At 42.9% G+C, this 25,425-nt stretch overlaps 1 protein-coding gene across 4 annotated transcripts in view; it reads left to right on the top strand.

Annotated features, from left to right (window-relative positions):
* Positions 1–25,425, top strand: part of PPFIBP2 (PPFIA binding protein 2) — a 147,803-nt gene that overhangs the window by 38,084 nt on the left and 84,294 nt on the right. For all 4 annotated transcript variants that reach the window (XM_039222436.1, XM_039222438.1, XM_039222437.1 and 1 more), the window contains exon 3: positions 15,010–15,212. In XM_039222436.1, coding sequence (XP_039078367.1) covers positions 15,010–15,212 — 203 coding nt within the window. The remainder of the gene's footprint in view (positions 1–15,009; positions 15,213–25,425) is intronic.

Raw genomic sequence — 25,425 nt, 5'->3', positions numbered from 1 at the left:
ATGTAGTATTCCATTGTATTATGACACTTTTAAAAAGAGGTTGCTTTCAGGGCACCTGGGTGGCTCAGTTGGTTAAGTGTCTGACTTTGGCCCAGGTCATGATCCTGCACTTTGTGGGTTTGAGCCCGACATCAGGCTCTGTACTGACAGGCTGGAGCCTGCTTCAGATTCTCTGTCTCTCTCTCTCCCCCTCCCCTGCTTGTACACTGTCTCTCTGTCTCCCAAAAGTAAATATTTTTTTTTAAAAAGTAAGAAGAGGTTGCTTTGGACCTTGCTGTTAACTCTGATTAGTGTCTGGGTTGTTTTTGTTTTTTTAAAGACTTAGATTTGGGGCAGAGTAAGTTCTGGTCAAGACTGAGATTATTCACCTTGACTGATGAATGACTTCAGCAGTGACATTAAAGGCTGCTGACTAGTCTATGCTCTGCACATGTTCAGTTAATTGGTCCGGTGCAGGTCCTCCCTGAGGTAGGTCTGCATATAGTAGTCGTGAGTAAGAGGGTGGGAGAGCCTAACCTTGCCTGCTTCCCTGTCAGAATTCAGGCTGAGAGCACTCTGCTCTGATTCTGACCTGGAGATGGTCAGAGTGGAAGTTTGGAGATGACCAGGGGCCTGAGATATCAGACTATCCTCTGTGTAAAAAGGTCGGAACGGCGCATGGTGGCAAGCAGTGTCTGCCAGCCATCGTTTTGATTTTTCCCCTTGCTGCAGACCCTCCTCTACTCCTTCAGGGCTGTGCAGCCTCATTTTCTCAAACTTTCTCAAACTCAAAGAGTTTGAGTAAAACTGGGATTCTCACTTGTTCCTTAAATACCTGCTCTAGTTGTAGGTATTGAACCTGACATATAAAACCACGTGGACCTGGTATTTTCCCATTGAAAGATTTTCTGTTTCTAATGGTTAGAAACAGGTTTTAATTTCTTAGTTGAGTTTTGGCAAGTGGTATTTTTCTAAAAATCTGTGCATTTTACTGAGGTCTTTAATTTTGTTAGCATAAGCATGGCAATCCTGTTTTTTTTAGAGGTCTGCTACACCTGTTCTATATTCCTAATATTGCTTAATTATGCCCTCTATTTTTTTATCAGTCTTTCCAGAGTTATCTTTTTTATTAGTATTTTCAAAGAACTGACTTTGCTGATGACTTTCCATTGTATGTGTGTGGCATATTTGTTACTTCTTTCAATAGATAAATATGTAAATGTATTAGTCCAGGTTCTCCAGAGAAACAAAATCAATAGTGTGTGTGTGTGTGTGTGTGTGTGTGTGTGTTGAGAGAGAGACAGATCTCTGAGAGAGAGGTTGGTTGATTTTAAGGAGTTGACTCACGTGAGTTTGAGAGCTAGCAAGTTCAGTCTCTCCGGGACAGGCCAGCAGGCTGGAGACCCAGGGAAGAGTCAGTGTTGCAGTTCCGGTCTGCAGGCCAGCTGCTGGCAGAATTCCTTCTTCTTCCAGGGAGATCTGCCCTTTTCCGTGACCACCTTTCACCGATTTGATGAGGCCCTGACGTCATGGAGAGCAATCTGTGTTAGTCCCAATCTACTGGTTTCAATGTTAAGCTTATCTAAACATCTAGACTAAGGTTTGACCAAATACCAGGGTACTGTGGCCTAGCCAAGTTGACACATGAAAGTAACCACCACAGTATATGTGACTAAATATGCATTCTGTGTCTATACTTAATATATACTCATATGTAACTTATTTGAATGATTTTTGTCACTTTCTTCTCTGTTTGCCTAAATGTATCTATTCTCTTTTAAAAACCAAATTAAGGGGCACCTGGGTGGCTTAGTTGGTTAAGTGTCCATCTTTGGCTCAGGCCATGATCTCGTGGTTCTTGAGTTTGTGTCCTGCATCAGGCTTTGTGCTGACAGCTCAGAGCCTGCAGCCTGCTTTGGGTTCTGTGTCCACTCTCTCTGCCCCTTCCCCACTCACATTCTGTCTCAAAAATAAATAAAACATTAAAAAATTTAAAAAACTGAATTAAAAACCAATCAATAATATATATTTTCAATTGACTGCTAACTTCCATGTGTTGTGGTTAATTGGTCTCTAATACTTATTCTTTGGAATTTATTGATACTTGTTTTATGGCCTTGACTAAAACACTGTCAGCTTTCATTAATGTCTCTTATGTGGTGGGGAGGTGTGCGTATTCTCCCAGCTGTCACGTGCAATGTTCTGTATTTGTTCATTGCATCCACTCACCCACTTTGTTTAAATCTTCGCTGTCATTACTGATTGTTTTGGTCTGCTTGATCTCATGAGTTTCTTAGAAATGCATATTCAAATTCTACTAGATGGTGGATTTTTGTCTCCCAAAATTCTGAATATTTTGCCTTATGTTTTGAAGCTGTGTTTTGTACTATATGAATACACTTTTAGAATTCTATCTAAATGTATCTATTCTAGATATTCTAGAATACACTTTTAGAACATTCTGGTGAATGCTTTTATCACATAGAGTAACACTCTTCATCTCTAGGAGTGCTTTTTGTCTTAAAGAGTATTTTGTCTCACGTTAATCTTTCTGTCCCAACTTCCTTAGGATTTTTCTTGGTATTGGTATTGACCTTCTTCCATCCTTTTTCAATATCAAGCTTTCAGTGTGCTTTTGTTTTGTGTGTATCTTTTGCCAGTGGGATATAGGTGCACTTTTACTTTTTAACCAATTTAACAATATCTGTCTTTTAACCGGCCGGTGTCGTCTATATACATTTATTTTGATAATTAATTCATCTGACCATTTTTCAATTATTGTCTAATTTCTACTTGTCTCACACATTCTGTGCTTTGCTCACCCCCTGCCCCCCCCTTTAAATTGTTTTAAACATCAAATTATTTGTATGTGTTCTTATTCCAGATTCAAGGCCCAGTTTCCTTCTGTGGGGTGGGGTTCTCTACTTTACTGAAGGTGTTACCCTTTTGTATCTCCCATTTGACCTCTGCCTTGGCTCAGGCCTAAGCTTTGTCTCTTGTCCCCCTCGAGTGGTCTGTGGTCCAGGCATTAGGCTGTCAGGGAACCAGCAGTGGCATATGGGACAAACACCAGCTCAGATGTTGTCTTCTTGAGGTTCTGAGCTCTGAAGATTTCCTTCAGTTCAGCTGCTTAAAAAGGTGTGTGCACATGGGTTTTTTAATTTGTGGGTGTTCTTGCAGGGTTTCCTCTGTGCAGCTAGTCTGCCGCTGCCGGCCCTGTGGCTGCTGTCATGCTGTCACCTTCCTTGACTCACCATCCATCCCCTTCCTGCATCTTCAGAGCAAGTGGTGGCAGGTCGAGTACTCAGGTCATATTCCTATGACTCTGTCTCCTGTGTCCCTCTTCTTATTTAAGAGCTCATGTGATTAATAGTACAGGATAACCTCCCTATCTCAAAACTCTTCAGCATAATCTCATCCATAAAGTCCCTTTTGCCATGTGAGGTAACACATTCATAGATCCCATGGTTTAGAACATGGACATCTTTTAGGGGAGGGTGGGGTCATTATTGTGTCTCCCATAATAATCAATAAATAACACCCCTTTATTCCCTTCCTTAGTTTTTTTTTTAATTTTAAATGTTTTATTTATTTTTGAGAGAGAGACAGCGTGAGCAGGGGAGGGTCACAGAGAGAGGGGGGACACAGAATCTGAAGCAAACTCTAGGCTCTGAGCTGCCAGCACAGAGTCCAACGTGGGGCTCGAACCCACGAATGGTTGAGATCATGACCTGAGCCGAAGCCGGACACTCAACTGACTGAGCCACCCAGGCACCCCTCCTTTCCTTAGTTTTAAACCAATTAAGTAATAGACAAAGGGGTCAGACAGAAAGAGAACAATTTAAGGGCTTTATTGTTAGTTTTACTGATTAGGGAAGTTGTTAGCCTAACCTGACATCATAATCAGGATTTTGAATCCTACACACATACTTATACTGTACATTGAATTTAACCCCTCTGCAGAGGCAGAGCTGGTCTCAGAAAGCTCCCTTGAAGGGTGGCTTGCATCCATCCTGTCTGTCTCGACAGACACCCTTCTGTCAGCTCTCTGGTCAGAAGGTCCATTCGTCCTCTGAGGAAAAGTTGAGTGAGGGGAGACAGGAACGAGGCCACCCTTCCTTCCCACAGAAATATGGAGACAGGAAGAGGTCTCCCAAATAATGATTCTTGAGTCTTGTTGAAACTTCCCGTGTGGCCCAGTCTATGGTCAGTTTTTTTTCTTCAGTTTTCAATGTAGTTGACACACAATGTTACATTAGTTTCACCCGTATAACATAGTGATTCATCAGGTTTATACATTATGCTTTGTCCACCACAAGTGTAGCTACCCTCTGTCCCCATACGTCTCTGTTACAACATCATTGACTATATTCCTTATGCTGGGCCTTTTATTCTGGTCAAGTGTTCATTCCATTCCTGGAAGCCTGGATCTACCCTCCCCTTCACCCATTTTGCCCAGCCCCCAAACCCTTCCCTCTAGCAACCATCTGTTGTTCTTTATATTTGTAGGTCTAGTTCTGCTTTTGTATATTCATTTGTGGTTTTTTTAGATTCCACATATGAGTGAAGTCATATGGCATTAGTCTTCCTTAGTCTGACTTATTTCACTTCGCATAATGCCCTCTAGGTCCATCCATGTTGTGGCAAATGGGATGACCTCCCCCTTTTCATGGCTGTGTAGTATTCCTTTCTATATATCACCTTTTCCTTATCCACTCTTCTCTCCATGGATACATGGGTTGCTTCCATATCTTGGTTATTGTAAATAATACTGTAATAAACACAGGGGTACCTGTTTCTTGTTGAATTAGTGTTTTTGTTTCTTTGGGTAAATACCCAATAGTGGAATTCCTGGATCATACGATAATTCTATTTTTAAGTTTTTGAGGCAACTTCATACTGTTCTCCACAATGACTACAGCAGTTTACATCCCCACCAACAGTATATGAGGGTTCCTTTTTCTCCACATCTTCGCCAGCACTTATTATTTCTTGTCTTTTTTATTTTAGTCATTCTAATAAGTATATGGTCAGTTTGGCAAGGGGTAGGGGGGAATGTTTCATATGTGCTTGAACACAGTGTGCCATCTCTAGTTATTTGGGGCAGAGCTCTCTGTCCTTTGTTGTTCCGAGATATTACTTTATTTTTTATTTCCCGTTTAGCTCTGCTTGATCGGTCATTTCCTAGGTTAGATGGTCACAACATGCTATCTTTTTTACACACCGGGGGATTTGGTTTTTAAAATTTGTGTTTGAGATTTGTGTGTCCAAAGTTTCTCCGTCAGATGGTGTGGCGTTGCCTACATCCTGCTCAGGACTGCGGAGCTGTACAGTTCCAGGGGCACCATGTACACTCTGGCCAACAGGTTGTGCTGGCAAGTTCTCCATATTGTGTAAGCTGGGAGCAGTCCCTTCCTACAATCAAACAAAATAGGGTAGAATTTTTCACTTCTTGAAGGTTTAATAGAACTTACTTGTAAAAACAGTTGGCTTGATATGTTCTTTGGAAAAAAATTAAAGTATGATTCAGATGGTTCAAATTATAGTTTAAATTATTTTTTACAGGACTATTCAGATGGTTTTTTATTTGTTTTTATCATTTTATTCCGTGATGTGTGTGTGTGTGTGTGTGTGTGTGTGTGTGTGCGTGTGTGTGTTTTAAACTGGCCTTTGTTGTTGTTTTTAATCTCTGCTAGAAAATTAAATATCTATTACTATTCTTTTAAGCCTCATACTTATATTTTTAACTTGCCTCCTTATCATGAACGTTAAAGATAAATGTCTTTAATGGTTTTTTGTTTTGTTTTGTTTTGTTTTCTGAGAGAGAGAGAGAGACAGCGTGAACAGAGGAGGGTCAGAGAGAGAGGGAGATACAGAATCCGAAACAGGCTCCAGGCTCTGAGCTGGCTGTCAGCACAGCGCCCGATGCGGGGCTCAAACCCACGAACCGTGAGATCATGACCTGAGCCGAAGTTGGACACTTAACTGACTGAGCCACCCAGGTGCCCCTAAAGATAAATGTCTTTAAAGAAGAGTAATTCTTCATCATTAATACATGACCCTTAGAACACTTTGGTTTCTATCACTGCCCCATTGTCCACGTTTTTTTTGCGCAGCATTCTAGTTTCATCTTCATCCATATCCTCCAAATTATTATGTTTTTTAATTGACAGTGTTTATTTTGTTTAAGAATTTTAACATAGTTGGTTCTTTCATCCCACACCTTTTTGCTTGCTATAGTTTCCTTCTTCGTGAAGTAGATCCTTTCAAATTATTTCAGTAATAAATTGCATGAGTCATCATCTGAAAAATGTACTCATTTTATTCTTTTGTAAAAGCTTATTTATTCTGAGATAGAGCATGAGAGTGTGTGCGCTAACAGGGTGGGAACAGAGAGAGAGGGAGAGAATCCCAAGCAGGCTCTGTGCTGTCAATGCAGAGCCCATCCTTATTTTATTCTTAATCTTGAGTGACAGTTTATCTAGTGCAGGTTAGAAGTTATAGATGAGGGGCCACAGGGTGGCTCAGTTTGTTAAGTGTCCAACTTCAGTTCAGGTCACAGTCTCCCAGTTTTTGCATTCAGGTCCCGTGTTGGGCTTTGTGCTGACAGCTCAGAGCCTGGAGCCTGCTTGGGATTCTGTGTCTCCCTCTGCCTACCCCTCCCCCACTCACACTGTCTCTCTCCCTTTCTCAAAAATAAATAAACATTTAAAAAAAAAAAGTTATAGGTGATATTTTCCTCTTCATCTTTGGCATTCTTGAGTTTCAGTGTGTGGTTTCCAGAGTGGATGTGTTTTGATATGTAACCTTTTCGGATATTCAGAGTGTGTCTTCAAAATGAGAAGACTCCATTTTCATCTATGAAAAATGCATAGCCATTTTCTGTTTGGAGCTTCTGCTTCACCCTGCCTTCTGTCTTCCACTTTCCCCTATGTTAATTCTCTTGCCTGCTGTTTACCTGTACCCTTAAATTCTAACTTGGGTGTTGCATTCTTTGTTTTGATTTCTTCTATTCTTTTTCAAATTTTCCTATTCTTTTCTCATGCTTTCTTATTCCTTCATTTCTTTCTTTTCCCCTTTAATTATGTAAAACATTGTATATGCCCCAAGACACAGACATTCCCAAAGAGACAAATATGTACTCATGATATTAATTGATTGCTTTAGACTAATGTATATTTATAAGTACTTATGTAAAATAATATATTTACGGACTTCTTGTCTCAATGGCTCATTTTTAACAATGAATCATTATGTTTGTCTCTAACATGCTGTTTTTATCATTATGAAGGCTACTTTTTAACTAACTTTAGCATTCCAGAGCAGTTATAGAGCACTTGGGGATGTTGATAAAAATGTAGAATCGTGTTTATGTTTGTAGGGCTGAGACAGGACCTGAGAGTCTGCATTTCCACTGAACTCTGGGTAATGCCAATGCTGCTGACATGCACCACATTTTCAAGTGGCCAGGTCTTAGAAATCATTATCCTTACTTTTTTAAGTCGTTTCACATACAGCACTTTTAAAATTCACATGATACTGTCATCACATATTTCATCTCATGCCCAAGAACCCCCATTTAAATGATTAAAGATCATTTTGAAAAATTGTAATTCCAGTAGTTAACATACTTCTCTGATTGACTTATTTCATTTAGCATTATACTCCTTAGATATATCCATGTATTGCAAATGGCAAGATTTCATTCTTTTTATGGCTGAAAAAAATGGCATATGGCAACTATTATGTATGTATATATATACATATACATATATGTGTGCATGTGTGTGTGTATAAAACATATATATATAAACATACATATGTTTATATATAAAACATCTTCTTTACTTGGGCTGCTTCCCTAACTTGATTATTGCAAATAATACTGCAAAAAAACAGGGGTGCATATGTCTTTTTGAATTAGTGTTTTCATAGTCTTTGGGTAATACTCAGTCGTGGAATTACTGGACCATATGGTAATTCTATTTTTAATGTTTTGAAGCACCTCCATACTGTTTTCCATAGTAGCCATACCAGTTTGCAATCCTACCAACAGTGCATGAGGGTTCCTTTTTCTCCACAGCCTCTCCAACACCTGTTGGTTCTTGTGTTTTTCATTTTAGCCATTCTGACCAGTGTGAGGTAATATCTCACTGTGGTTTTGATTCACATTTCCCTAATGATGAGTGACATTCAACATCTTTTCATGTGTCTGTTGGCCATCTGGATGTCTTTGAAGAAAAGTCTGTTCATGTCTTCTGCCCAATTTTTAATTGGATTATTTGGGGATCTTTTGGTGTTAAGTTGTATGTAAACATCTTCTCCCATTCAAAAGGTTGTCTTTTAGTTCTATTGATGGTTTCCTTAACTGTGCAGAAGTTATTTATTTATTTATTTATTTATTTATTTATTTATGAGCGAGCAAGTGAGGGAGAGAGAGGTAGCTGAGAGAGAATCTTAAGTAGGCTCCACGCCAACAGCCTGGAGCCTGATGTGGGACTCAAACACAAGAACTTTGAGACCATGACGCGAGCTGAAACCAAATGTTGGATGCTTAACTGACTGACCTACCCAGGCACCCCAGAAGCTTTTTATTTTGACGACGTCTGAATAGTTTATTTTTGCTTTTGCCTCTGGAGACGTATCTAGAAAACAGTTGCTATGGCTTATGTCAAAGAGGTTACTGCCTGTGTTCTCCTCTAGGAATTTTATGGGTTCAGGTCCCACATTTAGGTACTTAATACAATTTTGAGTTTTTATTTTTATGGTATAACGAAGTGGTCCTGTTTCATTGTTTTGCATGTAGCTGTCCAATTTTCTCAACACCATTTGTTAAAGAGACTTTCTTTTTCCCATTGTATATTCTTGTCTGCTTTGTAATAGACTAATTGGCCATATAATCATGGGTTTGTTTCTGGGCTCTCTATTCTATTCTATTGATCAGTGTGTCTATTTCAGTGCCAGTACCATACTGTTTTGAGTACTACAGCTTTGTAGTATAAGTTGAAATCTGGGATTGTGATACTTCCAGTTTTGTCTTTTTCAAGATCACTTTGGTTATTTGAGGTATTTTGTGGTTCCACACAAATCTAGGGATTATTCTAGTTTTGTGAAAAATGCTATCGGTATTTTGATAGGGATTGCATTAAATCTTTAGATTGCTTTGGGTAGTATGGACATTTTTACAATACTTGTTCTTCCAGTTGATGAGCATGGAATATATTTCCATCTGTGTCACCCTCAATTTTTTTCATCAGTGTTCTAAGTTTTCAGAGTACAGGTCTTTCACCTCCTTGGTTAAGTTTATCCTAAGGATTTTATTTTTGGTACAATTGTAAATAGGATTGTTTTCTTAATTTCTTTCTGCTGCTTCATTATTTGTATGTAGAAATGCAACAGATTTCTGTATATTTATTTTGTATCCTACAATCTTACTGAATTCACTTATCAGTTCTAGTAGTTTTTGGTGGAGTTTTTCAGGTTTTCTATATATAGTTTTATGCCATCTGAAAACAAGATGGTTTTACTTCTTAGTTACCAATTTGGATTCCTTTGTTTCTTTTTGTTGTCTGATTGCTATTGCTCGGACCTCCAGAACTATGTTGAATAAAAGTTGTGAGAGTAGACATTCCTGTCTTGCTCCTGACCCTCAGGGGATAGCTCTCAGTTTTTCACTATTGAGTTTGATGTTAGCTGTGGGTTTTTCTTATGACATTTATTATGTTGAGATCTATTCTCTTTAAACCTAAACCTACTTTCTTGAGGGTTTTTATCATGAAGGGATGTTGTACTTTGAAAAATGGTTTTTCTGCATCTATTGAGATGATCATATGATTTTTATCCTTTCTTTTATTGATGTCATGCATCATGTTGATTCATTTGTGAGCATTGAATCACCTTTTCATCCTAGGAATAAATCCCCCTTGATTGTAGTGAATGATTTTTTTAATATATGGAATTCAGTTTGCTAATATTTTATTGAATATTTTTGCATCTATGTTCACCAGAATTATTTGCCCGTAGTTCTCTTTTTCTGCAATATCTTTATCTGGTTTTGGTATCAGAGTAATGCTAACTTCATAGAATGAATTTGGAAGTTTTCCTTTCTCCTCTAATTATTGAGATAGTTTAAGAATAGGTATGAATTGTTCTTTAAGTGTTTGGTAGAATTTACTTGTGAAGCCGTCTGGTCCTGGACTTTGGTTTGTTTGGAATTTTGTTGTTGTTGGGATTTTTTTTTTTTTTTGACTGTTGATTCAATTTTATTGCTGGCAATCAGTGTGTTCAAATTTTCTACCTATTTCTGATTCAGTTTTTGGAGATATGTCCCTAGGAATTTATCCATTTCTTCTAGGTTGTTTAGTTTGTTAGCATATGATATCTCACAATATACTCTTATAATCCTTTGTATTTCTTTTGTGTTGGTTATTTCTTCTCCTCCATTTATAATTTTGTTTATTTGAGGCCCCCCACCTCATTATTTTTTGACAAGTCTGGCTAAAGGTTTATTAATATTGTTGGTATTTTCAAAAAACCAGCTCCTGGTTTCATTGATCTATTGTTTGTTTTTGTTTTTGTATTTTTTTAGTTTCTATTTTGTTTATTTCTCCTCTAATCTTATTTCCTTCCTTCTTCTGGCTTTGGGTTTTGTTCTTTTTTTTTTTTTTTTTNTTTATAGGAGAGAGAGAGAGAGAGACAGCGGAGCAGGGGAGGGTCAGAGAGAGAGGGAGTCACAGACTGAAACAGGCTCCAGGCTCTGAGCTGGCAGTCAGCACAGAGCCCGACGCGGGGCTCGAACCCACGAACCGCGAGATCATGACCTAAGCGAAAGTCGGACGCTTAACCGACTAAGCCACCCAGGCGCCCCAAGGGTTTTGTTCTTTTAAAGTGAGGGTTAGGTTATTTATTTGGGATTTTTCTTCTGTCATGATGTAGTCCTGTATTGCTATAAACTTCCCTCTTAGAACAGCTTTTACTGCATCCCAAAGATTTTGGACCATTATATTTTCATTTTCATTTGTCTCCATGTTTGTTTGTTTTTTTTTATTTCCTCTTTGGTTTCCTGGTTGACCCATTCATTGTTTAGTAGCATGTTATTTAACCTTCATGTATTTGTGTTCTTCTCAGACTTTTTCTTGTGGCTCATTTCTAGTTTCATAGTGTTATGGTTGGAAAAGGTACACAGTATGACTTTGAATTTGTTGAGTTGAGACTTGTCTTTTGGCCTAATATGTGATCTATTCTGGAGAATATTCCATGTGTACTTGAAAAGAATGTGTATTCTGGGATGGTATGTTCTCAATATATCTGTTAGCTCCATCTGGTCCAAAATGTAATTCAAATGTAAATCAAATTGTTGATTTTCTGCTTCATTTATCCATTGATGTAAGATGTTAAAGTTCTCTATTATTGTATTATTCTCAATTACTCCCTTTATGTTTGTTATTAGATGCTTTATGTATTTGGGTGCTTTCATGTTGAGTGCATCCATATTTATAACCGTTATATCTTGTTGTTAGATTGTTCCCTTTATTATTATATAGTGCCCTTCTTTTTCTCTAGTTATAGTCTTTGTTTTAGTCTATTTTCTCCAATATAAGTATTGCTACTAAGGCTTTCTTTTTGCTTCCATTTGCATGATAAATGCTTTTTGTATCCCTTCACTTTCAATCTGCATGTGTCTTTAGGTTTGAAATGAGTCTCTTGTAGGCAACATCTTGATGGGTCTTGTTTTTTTTTATTATCCATTCTGTCACCCTCTGTCTTTTTGTGTGGAGCATTTAGTCCATTTACATTCAAAGTAATTATTGACAGGTATGTACTTATTGTCATTTTGTTACTTGTTTTATGGATGTTTTTATAGTTCTTCTATGTTTCTTTTTTTCTTGCTCATTTTTTCCCCAAATTTGGTGGCTTTTTCTGCTGATATGCTTGGATTACTTTTTCTTTATTTTTTTTGCATACCTGTTACCAATCTTTGTTTTGTGGTTATCATCTTACACATATAGCAGTCTATATTAAGTTGATTGTTGCTTAAGTTTGAACCTATTAAAATATCATTTTTTTAAAGTTGATCTTTCATATATGTATTTCTGAATTATATGACATACATAGTTTGTATGAGTGAAGTGTATAGTTTGTATGCTGTTACTGCAGCGTAATAGCCTAAGAGATCAGTAGCTTGAAACAGCATAGTTTGTTTCTTGTTCATACTTTAAAGTTCTCTCCAGATCTGCTGAGGGCTCTGGTCCATGTTGTCATCATTCTTGGACATGGCCTGACTCAGTCTCCACCATGACCAGAGGCCAGAGCAGGTGAAAGAGATATGGGGAATTATGTACTCATCCTTAAAAACTTTCATATTTATTGGCCAAAGGAAATCATGTGGCCATTAGTAAACAAGGGGCAGACATGTAATCCCACTGTGAGCCCAAGTAGAGAAGAACCAAAACATCTACAAGTAACCCTAATTATTACTACATACCTTCTTACTTGCTTTCAGAAGTGATAATTAAAAGGCTTTCAATAAAATCCTATGTTTTCATTTTACATGGTCTTATTTTCTCTAATAATTACTAAATCCGTATTAAGCTTTAGTTATGCATCCTTAAAATAATTACTAGGTGGCCTCCCTAAACATCAAATTTTAATACTGATTGTGGTGATTTGCTTAGATTTCAGGTTTCTTAGATGGTTTCAACTGAGGCTGCACATTAAAATCACCTGGGGAGCTTTTTATTATTCCAGATCACATCTGAGACCATTTAGAACTTCTGGAGGTAGGACCAGGCATCTATAGTTTGTAAAACTCAATGCGCATAAAAAATTGAAGACCCTTATGCTAATCTGCCTTCCCCAAAGAGTGCTTTGTTGTTCAAAATAGAGTAAGAGAGTGCCCCCAAAGAGAAGTTTTATTAGGGTTTGAGTATAAGGTGAATTTCTCTTTTCTGAGAAGTAATTTGGGGAATAACACCTTGTCTCTTTTGTATGTTGTGTTATAAGTTATGTTATCGTCTCTTTTATCTTGCTCTGTTACCCTCAAGTATGAGGGCAAATATTTTCTTTTTTGTTGTAGCTGGTTTGTTATATTCTGATTTTTTTTACCCCTGTGGTTGTAATTTTTCCATAGGAGCTAATCATCTGAAGGGAATGTGTGGAGTATGGAACTGAGTGTTCTAGACAGTTGTTGCCTTTTGTAATGCTAGGCATTAAAAGTTTCACCATTCTGGACCATTCTGTGAGCCTGTGTGTTGATATGAATTGCAAAAAAAAAAAAAAACAGGGATGTAAGTCTTTTATGTATACATACATCACATGCACAAATAGTCACAGATGCGCGTGGGCACGCACACGCACACACACACCTTGAATGGTAGGGAAGAATACCAAAGCAGAGAGGGGGTCCAGAGAAAGGAAGAGACTTGTCCAAGACCACAGAGTGACCTAAAGTTAATGAACATCTTGGTTTCCCCACCTACCCGTGGCCTGACTGGCCTGACTTATTGTCTGATTATGAAAGTGTCTGTGTTGGAACATATCTGGGATGGTCAGCAATGACTCAGCAAATTGGAAACTGGGGGGTCTTGCTCTGCTCAGTCCATTTTCTTCCCTGAGGTTGGCTGTGGCCCTTCATAGTCAACTCCCCATTGGATTTTTAGGGCCCAGACACTGCTGACCATATACCAGAGTGTGGGTAATCGGCAGTTTCCCAGCTCCTTAGAGCCATGGGGATTGTGACCCACAATTCCCTCCATCCTGCGCTTTCAGAAAGCAAACCAGCAATCAAATAGTAATTGTTTCCTTCTGTGTGGATTTTCCCTTGCAAAGACTGCCGTGGCAACTAGGAAGCTGGCTCTTAGCGGGGTGGAGGGACCTAGATTTAGACGTCAGGCCTGCCCAGTAACTGTGGATGTGGTGGCCCTATTGCCCACATTTTCCAGCAGAGCCCTGATTCCAAGTATTTTATCCTGTTGGCCTTACAAACAATCCAAATGCCCTAGAAATTCCACCATCGACACTATATTTTCTAAAGTGTTTTTTATTACTGTAAAAAGCACAGAAATCCTTTGTCAGACTGTGTCACCCCAGTCTTTGGTTTGAAAAATAGACCACTGTGTTTATGCAAAGAAGACGTTTTGTTTGTTTGTTTAAATGGTGAGGTTTACAAAGGCAAAAACAGGCCCTGTTTGGGACGCTTGAAATTAGAAAGAGCTGACTCAGTCCAAGCTCTCTTCCCGTTCAAGCTGTTCCCCCAAGCATGGGTGCATATAGTCAGATGCCCCTTCGACATCAGCGGGGCAGGGGCTGTGATGCCAGGAAGTCAGGCAACTGTGGCAGGATCCCTGCCCTCAGAGCTTCACGGTCCATAACTGGGGTGGGAGGGGGGTGGGGGGGAGTTTTCGATTCACTGTAACTAATACAGCTTTAAAGTGTGAGTACATTAGGGGATGTTGAGGTCCCCCTGGTGGGAAGATCCAGAAAGATTCCGATTCACTAAACCTCACCAGAGCTGGGACAGTGGCAGTCTACGGCATTGTATTGTGCAGAGCCCGTCACTGGCCAGCCCGGAGTCAGGAACCACTGTGGGAGGAGTGGAGAGGTGAGGAGAGGAACACATACAGGGAGGGAAGGAATTTTGGGTGCCATCTGTACAGACAGCCCTACCATATTAACTTAAACTTATGGATCTAAGAGCTGAAGAATAGCAGCTTGTTGTTTTGGCTAGCATGTTTCAGGTCACTGCTAAGGGCTGGCTGTGTTCTCCCAGTTGTCTAGGGGTGTGAGTTTCTGTACATCATTCCCTGTGGGCAAGCTGTCCACTTGGGTCCGGTTTCTTCCTGTCATGCCCCACCCAGGATTAAAGATGGTTTCTGCCAAGTTTACTTTGAGAATGATTCTGCTGAGGCACAAGTGGATTTCTAGGCTTCTTATCCATCTTCTTTCCCCTACCTCTTCTCTTTGCTGTCTACCGGTTCCTTGCCCATGGCATCCACCCTTCTTACCAAAGTTCCTGCCTCTCTCTCATTCCAGGCACTAAAACAGGTGCAGATATCGGTGATGGGAGCTGCGAGCCTGCTCTGGCCTCCCCAACCTCCCACACGAACCCTTTCCCAGTGCTCCATCTCGTTGAGGACTTGAGACTGGCCCTGGAGATGCTGGAGCACCCTCAGGAGAGAGCAGCCCTCCTGAGCCAGATCCCGGGCCCCACAGCTGCCTACATCAAAGAGAGCTTGGTGAGTGGGCCCATGGCCTGTTTGGGAAACCACTGGGAAACATAATCACACAACCACGGGGCCCACAGCATGCCACACCTCCTGAGACTATTACCTCTGCGCACTTTCCAGCCTCTTCCTGCTTCCCATCCAGCTTTGGCCGGCCCCTGCTGGGTAGTCCTTTCCAGCAGGAGAGAGAGCCCAGGCAAGCAGCTTAAGCCTCACAGTCAGGCTGCCTGTGCGCTCCCGTCATCATGCTCCCTGAGAAGGGGGAGATCCAGGGTCACAGGAGAGCAAGCATGAATGTTTTTCCCTGCAGGATCACATGTACAACTTGCCGAGTTATAATCCCCAGCTGGGGTCTCTATACTCAGTCGTGCCCCCCGTTCCTTGTTTCCTGCAACAGCTAGAACCTTGTCACCTCACCCACTCCTTCACTGCTGCCCTTGCTCTTCAGACCTCCTTGCCCTGGTGCGTTCTGTCCCTAGAGTGGGATGCAGGTTTCCTAACACCCCTTCTGCTCTCTTGGGATCAAGGCTACACACCTACTAGTCTCTAAGGGAAGGAGACAAGGAACCAAAGCTGTAAGAGACCAGCTGGTCTACTTTAAGAGCCGATGATATTCGGGACTGGGTAAGGTGAGGAGCTTGCCCGCTGAGGACGTGTCTAAACTGCAGCCATTCCAGGGCAGGAGAGAGGAAACTGGGAAGCTTGAGGGAGCATGTGATTGCCTAAGCTGAGTTTGGGGATGAAAGCCAAAATGCAGTCGTCTAAAGCTGGAGTCCTGCAGACTGATCCAAAATGGGAAAGTACACACAGAGGTGGGAAGGCCAGAACGGGGCCACTAAACTGGGAGGAAGAGCTTGATGTTGGAAACCCAGGAGGCAAAGATATCCTGTCCAGAGGCTAAGTCATTTGTGATGAGACAGATTGCATCCCAGATATCCTAGCTGACTTTTTTTCTTCTTTTGAGAGGATGAAAAAGTTCATTTTACATAACTGAATGGAAAATAATTCACGAAATAGTAAATAAAATTTAATATAGTCTCTCATGTGCCCTCAAGGAAACGATACCTGATTTGGAGGGGTGATTGCTATGTCCAGGTAGTCTCCTGTGTGGAACTTCTGTGACTGCAGGCTCATGCAGTCATCAGTCCCCTTCCTCCCAGACATGGTTTGCCAATCTCCTTTCCTCGATAGCCAGGCTGTTTTAGGATCTGTAAAAACAATTGCAAAACTGAAGTGTGTGCCCTTCTTTCTAGCTTCTGGGTAGAGTTCTACTAAACTAGTCAGTTCTTTCAAAGTTGCATCCATCCAAGTGTAGATGTGCAGTTCACTAGACGGTACGTTTCCGCAGGAGAATTCGTCCATTTGGTGGTGGTGGCCATTATTGGTGATGAAAACACACAGCGGCAGCAGGCACATAGTCGATACAGTCTCATACCCGTGCCTTCCTCTGAACACTGAAGAACTCTTCGTTATATTTGTACTTGTTATTCAAGATTTTCATTATGTAGGCTGCCTACCTGGTGTCCAGTATCATACCTACACCAGTGTGGTAGGGAGAGGAGTGGTCTCCCAAAGACGTCTATGTGCTAATCAACCAGAGCCTGTGCATATCACTTTCCATGGCAAAAGGGAAGGTAACAGATGGAATCGTGGTGGTTAATCAGAGTTTAAATAGGAAGAGCAAGCCGTGTGGATTGCCCAGGTAGGCCCAATGTAGTCACTGGCGTCCTTATAAGTGGAAGGAGGCAGCAGAAGAATCCATGTGGGAGCAGTGGGAGCCGACCTTTCCAGGTGGAAGTGCATCAGGAGCCGAGGGACACAGGCGGGGGCTGGAAAATTGGCTTCCCCCCTGAGCCTCCAGCACCTTTCTTTAGCCGAGAGAGCTCCACATGGGACTTCTGACCTCCAGAACTGTAAGGCAGTATGTTTGTCTTGTTAGAAGCTGCAAGGTTTGTAGTTTGTAGTAATTTGTTAAGGCAGCAATAGGAAGTACAGCCAGATGCTGCCTGGAAGAGGGTAGGGAGGCCTGTGGGGTGGCTTGCAGGTGGGCCAATTGCCGTCTAGTTTTGCAGACCTCCTTGTGTCATCCCCAAATGAAGATAGTCCTTGGTGGGCTCTCAGACTTGTGTCACTACCAGACCGAAGGCTGCACCAGCTTCTCCACTCACCCTTTCCAGCCCGGGGTCGGTCAGGAGTTGCAGGGGGGTTTTAGGAGTTAATTCTTCTCTCACATCCCGAGGCAGAAGGTTCTCTGCCTCCCTCAGGTTTCACCAGGAATTCTGGCTGTTCCTGACTTCTCTCCAGTCCTCTCTGACCATCTTTTGCTCTTTTCCTTGGGCATGGACACCCATCCCTCCCTCCATTCCCACTAGCCTGACTGACTCCAGCTTCTGTGTTTAATGGGAGCTTGGTGACACCTAAAGAGAGTTACTGGTCTTTCGGCCCTCGATCTGCCTCCACCTGGAGCCCTTGGGTCCAGATGCCTTTTAGAAGTCAGAGCTTATTAAACCTTATTAAACAGTGTATCTCTGCTGTGTAATCTATTCTCTCTCTAGCAGGCAGGGAGCAGGAACACATTAACGTTTCTTCAGCAAAACTCCTGAATGTCCTGAATGGGATAAAGAAAGACTAAATATTCTGCTAGTTCAGGTCCAGTTAGACTGCCAAATAATGGCACCAACATTATCTTTTTAAAAATAAACAAACCTTTTGATTTTCAGAGCTATGGGGGTTTCAGAATTGTAGGTATGGGATGGTGAGCTTATATGTGGAATGTTTCAGTGTTGAAAACAAAATTTAAAAACCAAATGTTGGTTATCAAATGTCACTACTCCTAGTATCCATCAGCCACAGTTCTCCTAAAGTCACTCGTTGATTCTTTCTGTCCTTGGGCTTTCTGTCACCATGTGCCTGGGGCCCCTTGGAAACTCCCAGACCGAGCTTTTTCCAAGGTTTCCTGAACGCTTGCATCAGGCTGCAGGGCAGTTTAGCATCTTGTTTTACATGCCCCTTCTTGGCTTGCCCGGGCCCTCACCATCACATAACCACAAGATGCCTTGGAGTGTCTTCCCCAGTGAAAGCCCGGTCTTCCCAGAGTACAGGAAATAGCTCTTGGTTCTTTTCTTCTCTGTATAGTTTACAATGATTATGTACTTCTACCTTGTATGGCCATGCCTGGATTTATGTGACCACTCCTCTAATAGTAACATTTAGGTTATCTTTAGTCTTTCACTAATCTATAGCTTCGCTGCAGAGAACGTCCAGGAATATTTTTATCTCTAGACATTTCCTTAAGATAGAGTCCTACAGGTGAAACTAAAGTAAACAGACACAATACAAGATACTCCATTAAACTTGAATTGTAGATAAGCAATGGACAATTCTTACTATGTCCCATGCAGTTTGCCAAATCTGGCAACTCTAATCCAAGCGTATTAATATATTTAAGCCTTTGACCCATTTTTTCCAAACCACTTTTCAGGAAGATTTTACTCATTTATATTTTCACTGGCAGGGTTTGAGGTACATCCTGATCAACAACAATCACTAAGATTTAAAAACCAGCTTTACTCATTTCTAAAGAAAAAAGGTCTTTTTACCACTTTGTACTTCTTTGCTTAGTGGAAGGCTAAAGATTTTATTTGTATTAGTATTCTTTTGTATGGTCTCCAAAGTTTTGATCTCCTATCCCTATCTGGAAAAAGATTCATTTTCAATTTATACATACTTATATACATAGTATTGCCCTATTGTATATAAATCATAAAACATAGCCCCAAACAGGGATTTTCAAGGGATATGTTAAAAAAATAGATCTAATATTTTCCTCCTGCACACCCCAGAGTCACCTTGGATCTGCTTATTCCGCCTTGGTCTATTCATATTCTATGTTCTTCTCCCCTCTCCCTTGTAGGATTTTAGTGCTTTTTCTTATATATTGACCTTTTTAAGAGAGGTCACTTTGTGGCATTTTTCTTACTTTGTTTTTAAAATGCTGTTTGTGGTGCTTTTTGAGACTAAACTTTAAAAGGTTGTAATTAACGATCAGTCTTTCCTGTTTGGGTTTCTTGTTTTCCTTTTATCGCTAGAAAGGCCTTTTTTTTAAACCTCAGATCAAATAATACCTGTATCCTCCTCTAGTAAGTTCATGGTTTGATTTGGGTCTTAGAGTTCACTTGAGTTCACCTGCAATATTTCTTAGTGTGTGGTGTGAAATAGCACTAACGTCGATAACTTACCAAAAAGAATTCTTCTATATTTTTGATCCAAAGGCAGTCGACATGTTTATCAGTTTTTCAAGATGTGTTGCTGAAAACCGCTTATATTAAGATCTGTAGATCTGTTTTGAGGTTATTTATGGTGGTTGGGGAATGCCTGCCTTTGAAGAGAGTTTTCCTGAAAGTTGTTGCGTTCAGAGTCTTCTAGAGTAATTATTGCCCATCAGCAGCTTATGACCGGTGTACTTTTAGGGCGGGTCAAAAGTTCATATAAACATTCCAGGATACCAGCACAGCATGTTAAGTTTTGATTCTGGGCAGAGACCGCCTGTCTGTATATTAGATGTTGTAGACCTAAAGTCCTTTTATAATCTGGGGGTACACACATTCCATAGTAGGTCTTACCTGTATGGAAGAAGAGTCCAAAGTAGTGAAGAAACCCACTGGTACACATTGGATTGGTTTTAGATGGGTAGTCAGAAGGCTTCCCCATTTAAACTGTGGTCTGTGGACCAGCAACCTTGCCATCCCCTGGTAGTTTGCTTGTTGCTTGGTGTTTTTATAAAAGGGCAGAACCCCCGCAGGTATACCTATCGAACCATCTTCCAGTGATTCATAGTCATGTTTAATGTTAAAGTTTGAGACACACTGCCATAAACCACAGAGACTTGAATTATTTAAAAAATACATGTGGCTTAGAATTGGAACAATCAAGGCTGCTCGAAGGGTCAGGCAGGCAGTGGTTATCCTTGTCCTCCAGGATAGTTGTGTGTCCCTCATGTGTTTGTGCTAGTCTCCTCTTAAGTCGACAGGCTTTGCCATATGCCTCCATTACTGCTTTGTCGTATGTCGCCCCGGCCTGGTCCAGCTGTGCCTCGTGACCTCTCTGGCAGTTGGTGTTGCTTCTCCAGAGAAGTGGCATAAACAGTAAGGAGGTTTGTATGTCACTAACAAGGTACACAGAAGATGGGTGTTCCCAGGGATAATCAGCGGTTCTGGGATGGCCTCAAGGGCTCTGGATTTTCTTGTCTTTGTGCCCCATCTCAAGGGGGTGGTTTTTCCTTCCAGCTGCTGCCTAACAGTTGCAAGATGGCTTTTACAGCTCCAGGCAACATGTCCAGAGGTAGGACCTGTCCTTCCCTTGTTTTCCAATTAGAAGGAAAATCTTCTCTGAAGCCCTGCAGCAGGCTTCCCATATAGTCCCAAGGTTCAGATCTGCTCACATGTGCAAGCCCTAGCTGCAAGGGAGGCTGGGAAACCAGTATTGGCACTTTCATTACCATAGTGGTCGGTGGCCTTTGTCAAAAAGGAGCTGTAATAGGAAGGAGAAGGATGAATGACTCGTAGAAAGACAGCCCAGAGCAACTGCCACATGGCCTTTAGATTTGATTTTATTCTTGTTGAAAATTCTTCTCATGTTTTCTCTCCTGCTTTCATCCCCCCTTTCTTTCCCACTCTCTCCTGCTGTGTGTGTGTGTGTGTGTGTGTGTGTGTGTGTGTGTGTACTCCATTCCCTGGAGAAGAGAATCCTAATATTTTTTTTCAAAGTTTATTTATTTTGAGAGAGTGAGTGTGTGAGCAGGGGAGGGGCAGAGAGCTTGGGGGGTGGGGCACGAAGAGAGAGGATCCCAAGCAGGCTCCATGCTATCAGCACAGAGCCTGACATGGGGCTTAAACTCCCCAACCGTGACATCATGACCTGAGCCAGTCAAGAGTCAGATGCTTAACTGACGGAGCCACTCAGGCACTCTGGGCTGCTCCTAATTTTGGGGCCAAGTTCTCCAGGCCTACAAAGAGATGTTAAGTGCAGAAGAAATGGAAATTGAAGACCCTGCATGTACACACAGCTGTGGATTAGCTGCCCTAACCACCTCTGTGATGAGAGGGTGAGAGGACAATGTGATAGAAAATGCTGTCCATACCACGGACCTTCAGACACCAATGTTGGCCTCTGTGCATAAGGAAGGAAAACAGGCAGTGAAGAGGCAGAGGCGGATGTGGGGAATGGTTGGTGGTTAGAATAGAAACAGGTAGCAGAAGAGCCTGGGCCCTGCCTTTTTCTTGGGTGGGGAAGGCACCCCTGGTCCTAGTACATCACAGGCAGCTGTGTTTCTTTACTGTGGGGCTGGTCCTCCCCCTGCCGGTGCTGGTGGGCTGGACAGAGAATGATTGGCAGCAGCAAGGACTCTGCCTGGGGCTAGTTGTAAACAGATCAGACTCATAAAGATCAAGGAGAGCAGACCTGCCTAGGATTCAGTGGTGCTGGGTTGTGAGTGAGTTTCCAGAGATTTGAGGCCTAAAATAGGGTCTTCCTTTCCTTGGAAGGCAGTAAATGAGGAAAGTGGGCTCCAGGCCTAGAAGGGTGTATGTGGGGCTCTCTAAGCTGGGGACCCTCTCTGGGGCTTCAATAAGGAAAGGAACAAAGGGCCCAAATTCCCTGGAAGTGGTGTCTGTGTCTCGATTCTGGGCTATCACCAGAAAGTTGGTAGGGTACCTAGGAGCTTCTGATAAGGCCCTCCTGTAGGGATAGTGTCCTGGGGTCGAGGATGAGCTGGGACCTGACCAGCAGAGAAGCTTCTGTGGGGCTGTCCTGTGGTACAGCAGAGCCATGTGACCTCAGGAGATGAAAGGTCCTCTCTCACATTGGGTAGATAGGGCCAACCTCCTGGTCCATACCAGCAGAGAATGAAGCTGAGACTCTGGAGGGAGGGCTGAGGCATCTCTGCTGTGATGGGAACAGAGCTGAGTTCCACCAAAGGTCTGCCTCCTTCGTCTCCCTGCAGCCACCTCCTCAGCCTGTGGTGAAGTGCTCATGATGCTCTCAGGGAGAGCATGGCTGTTTCTGGTCCAGAGCCCCTCAATCCCACCAGATGGTCTGAAGGCCAGAAAGGAGAAAGGTGCTCATCAGTGGCCCTGACATGACCACAGGAGCTGGTGCCACTCTGGCCACTTCCAGGAATCTGGCTATACCTTGAGTGAGGCTTTTCCATGGTCTGGAAGGAGTGTCTCTATTCTTCTATACCTGCTTGCCTTGGCCGGGCAGAGGCTGCTTGGGTAGATCCAGGGCCGGGCTGGCAGGGTAGAGCCAATATAGGGTCCAGTGTTCCAGCTCCAGTGTGAACAGTCAGCTAGTGAGGTGGTGACTCTCGTCCCTGGATAATGCCCAAGAGCTGTCAGAGCCAGCAGGGTCTCCAGATGAAGCAGCTCTGGATGTTTCTCTAACACTTCAGAACCTACCCCTCCTCTGTTCCTACAAAGTGCTAGCTGCCGCACGGTCTGGGCTTGGTGGAGGCTGACCTCCCAGAAGCCATGAAATAGCATGGCGGGGAAGTGAGGGGGAATCTGGGACACGTGCTCACCTCTGACAACCTGCGGTAGCTTCAGGTGCCCTCATGTCCCTTCTGCACTAGTCTCTCAAACAAAGTGGCCCAGGCGGGCACGCGGCCGCCCCTCCTCGTCGTTCCAATGCCTTGTCACAGATGGTGGCTTCCTCCGCTCCCAGCCCCTCAAACAAAGCCCCGTCATTCCTGCCAGATTCAGCGTGCAGCCTTTCATTCTGGCCAAAGAAGCACATCTGTTTACCATACTGAAAAGCCAGAGGAGTCACAAGAAAAGGTAGGGAGAAAAGGCTGTTCTCTGAACTACGAACTGTGAGCTTGTTTCTTACGCCATGTGATTTGTCTCTGTACCTTTTATTCTCCACCCAGGGTCCGACAACAAAAGATGGATCAGGATAAATGTGTGTTGGACATCTTCATTTTGAAAAGTTACAGGAGTTTTATAGGGAAATCTTTTTCTCTGAATCTTGAGAGAAGGGGAAACTTGGTGTTTATATTTCAAGATGGGGGGGGGGCTTATATGAGCCAGCTCCCAGTGTGTTTGTTGCCTTGAGTGAGAACTGAAAATCATGGGTATCACCCCTCTCCCCACCCCCGTGCTTCTCTCCCGAGGGACTCCTTCCCTGAGAGCAGGGCCCTGTGTGCCTTTGGGTTCTTTGTTCCTGTGCAGTACTGGATGAAGCCGCTAGGTGGGAGTCAGGGATAAATGCTAGAAAGTCTGAATCCCAAGGAAGAAGGTATGGGCTTTATAGAAGGAAAAATAGCTTTGTTTCAATTAGAAAGATGACCTAAGCTCCTTTCATTAATGAAGCTGGTGGGCAGTGTACCTGGGTCAGTTGGCAGAGTTCTTTCCCATTTTCCTTGGAACCCGCTGGACAAAGGGCAAGCCAGAGAAGCCTCTGCTGTTTGTGCTGGGGGAGAGGAAATGGGAGGACTGGTGGCTGGTCCTGGGAACATGGACCTGGCCTTCCATTGTCAAAGAAGAGAAGACGTCTCCAGACCCCTTAAGTCCAGTGCTTTTTGCTGAGACACTATTAGGATGGCTCCCTCCGTTCCTGAAGGCATTTCTTGACCCTGTGTTGCCAGGCCCTGCCTTGGAGAAACCTCCTGTACCTTGGAGTTTTGAATACATTTTTCCTGGTGTAGCTTCTCAGAGTGGGGACCTTTCAGCTACTGTAAACTGAGCAGTTTTAACTTTCCTGGGTTCCCCCCCACCCCCAATCTCCCCCAAGTAAATTGTACCCTACTAAATTCCAGAGGTCTGGCTCCTTGCAGATCTGACTTGAAACCATTTCAGTCCCTAAGAACCAATGTTTATAAATGACCACGAATGTGCAAACACTGGTGAAAGAGCACATAAATCCTTCCCCGTAAGTTTCCTGCTTCAGGCCCAGGGGACATGGTGGCCTGTGTTGCCAGGTTAGCATAACTTGGGGTCTGAGCATGTAGACATCCACCAGGAACCTTCTGCCCTTTTAGGCACCACTGGCAGGCAGGCAGGCTCTGGAGGCTTCACACTTCCAGGGAAATGTGCTCTATCCACTGTGCTCTAAGAAACTTCTGAAAGTGGTTTCCTAACCTCTGACTATTCAAAGATGGTGCTGAGATCCTCCTAGATAAGCATCCCCTGGGAGCTTGTTAGCAATGCACAGTTTCAGGTCCTGTTTCCAACCTCCTGGGTCATAAGCTGCCTGTTTACAAGAAATAGCCTCCAACCCAGGTGCTTCATTATAAGGGGAGGTAGAGCCCTCACCAGGGGTCAGCAATCCATGGCCTGCATTTGGTTCACTGCCTGTTTCTTATGCCCCGTGAGTTAAGAAGGATTATGTTTTTCAGTGATGGAGAAATCCTAAGAATATGTTTATGTGAAAATGGCCTCAAATCCTAATTTCAGGGTCTACAAAGTGTTCACACAGCCACGCTTTTAGGTTTATGTGTTAGCTGTGGCTGCTCTTGCGCTTACAAATGGCAGCGTTGAGTATAACAGAGACCATCTGGCCCACAAAGCCTGAAACATTTGCCATCTGGCCCTTTATGGGAAAAGTCTGGGATCCTTGTCCTAACTCCTTGTGGAGGTGGTTCCCATGCCTATGCACCGCGGGGACCAGGGCTGCGGTGATCAGGATGCTGTTTTACAAGCAAGACTTGCTTGGCAGCACAAAGGAGCTGTGTCCTCAGGCCGGGCTCCTCCGCCTCCGCTCCACAGTGGCAGGCTCACTGTGCAGCATACCTGTTGAATGCAAACCTGTGTCTGGCATACCAGGGGCATCCTGACACCTGTCACGGTGGCCCAGAGCCCAAGGCTCGGGGTTGAGCTAGAGTTCAGGATGCACGTGACCCACGAGACCCCTCTCAGTCCACAGTTCTGCCCAATTAGATGCTGCTGACTCCTGGCAGCCAGCCAGGAGGAGCAAACCTGCAGGAACCCATCCCCAGCCATTCCCATGCCTAAGTGGGATTCCAGCCACGTAGGTGACTTTCATGGGGTCCCCTTCTAAGCCCTGGGATGAGGAAGAGGACACGCTGAGTGAGCTTCCCTGTCCAAGCCTGACCACTCTGTCCTCTTAGCTGTGTTTTCAGTCCCCTAGCACTCAGTGTCCCACGTGTCCTGCCCTTTGCCCTCAGCCGGCTGCCTCCTGTTCCAGGCAGTGATGAGCTGAGTGTGGCTGC

This window comes from Hyaena hyaena, unplaced genomic scaffold, assembly GCF_003009895.1.
Source record: "Hyaena hyaena isolate Hyena2069 unplaced genomic scaffold, ASM300989v1 scaffold_1129, whole genome shotgun sequence".
NCBI classification, from domain to species: domain Eukaryota; kingdom Metazoa; phylum Chordata; class Mammalia; order Carnivora; family Hyaenidae; genus Hyaena; species Hyaena hyaena.
The sequence above is the reverse complement of the archived record's forward strand: the minus strand, read 5'-3'. Positions and strand labels throughout refer to the sequence as shown.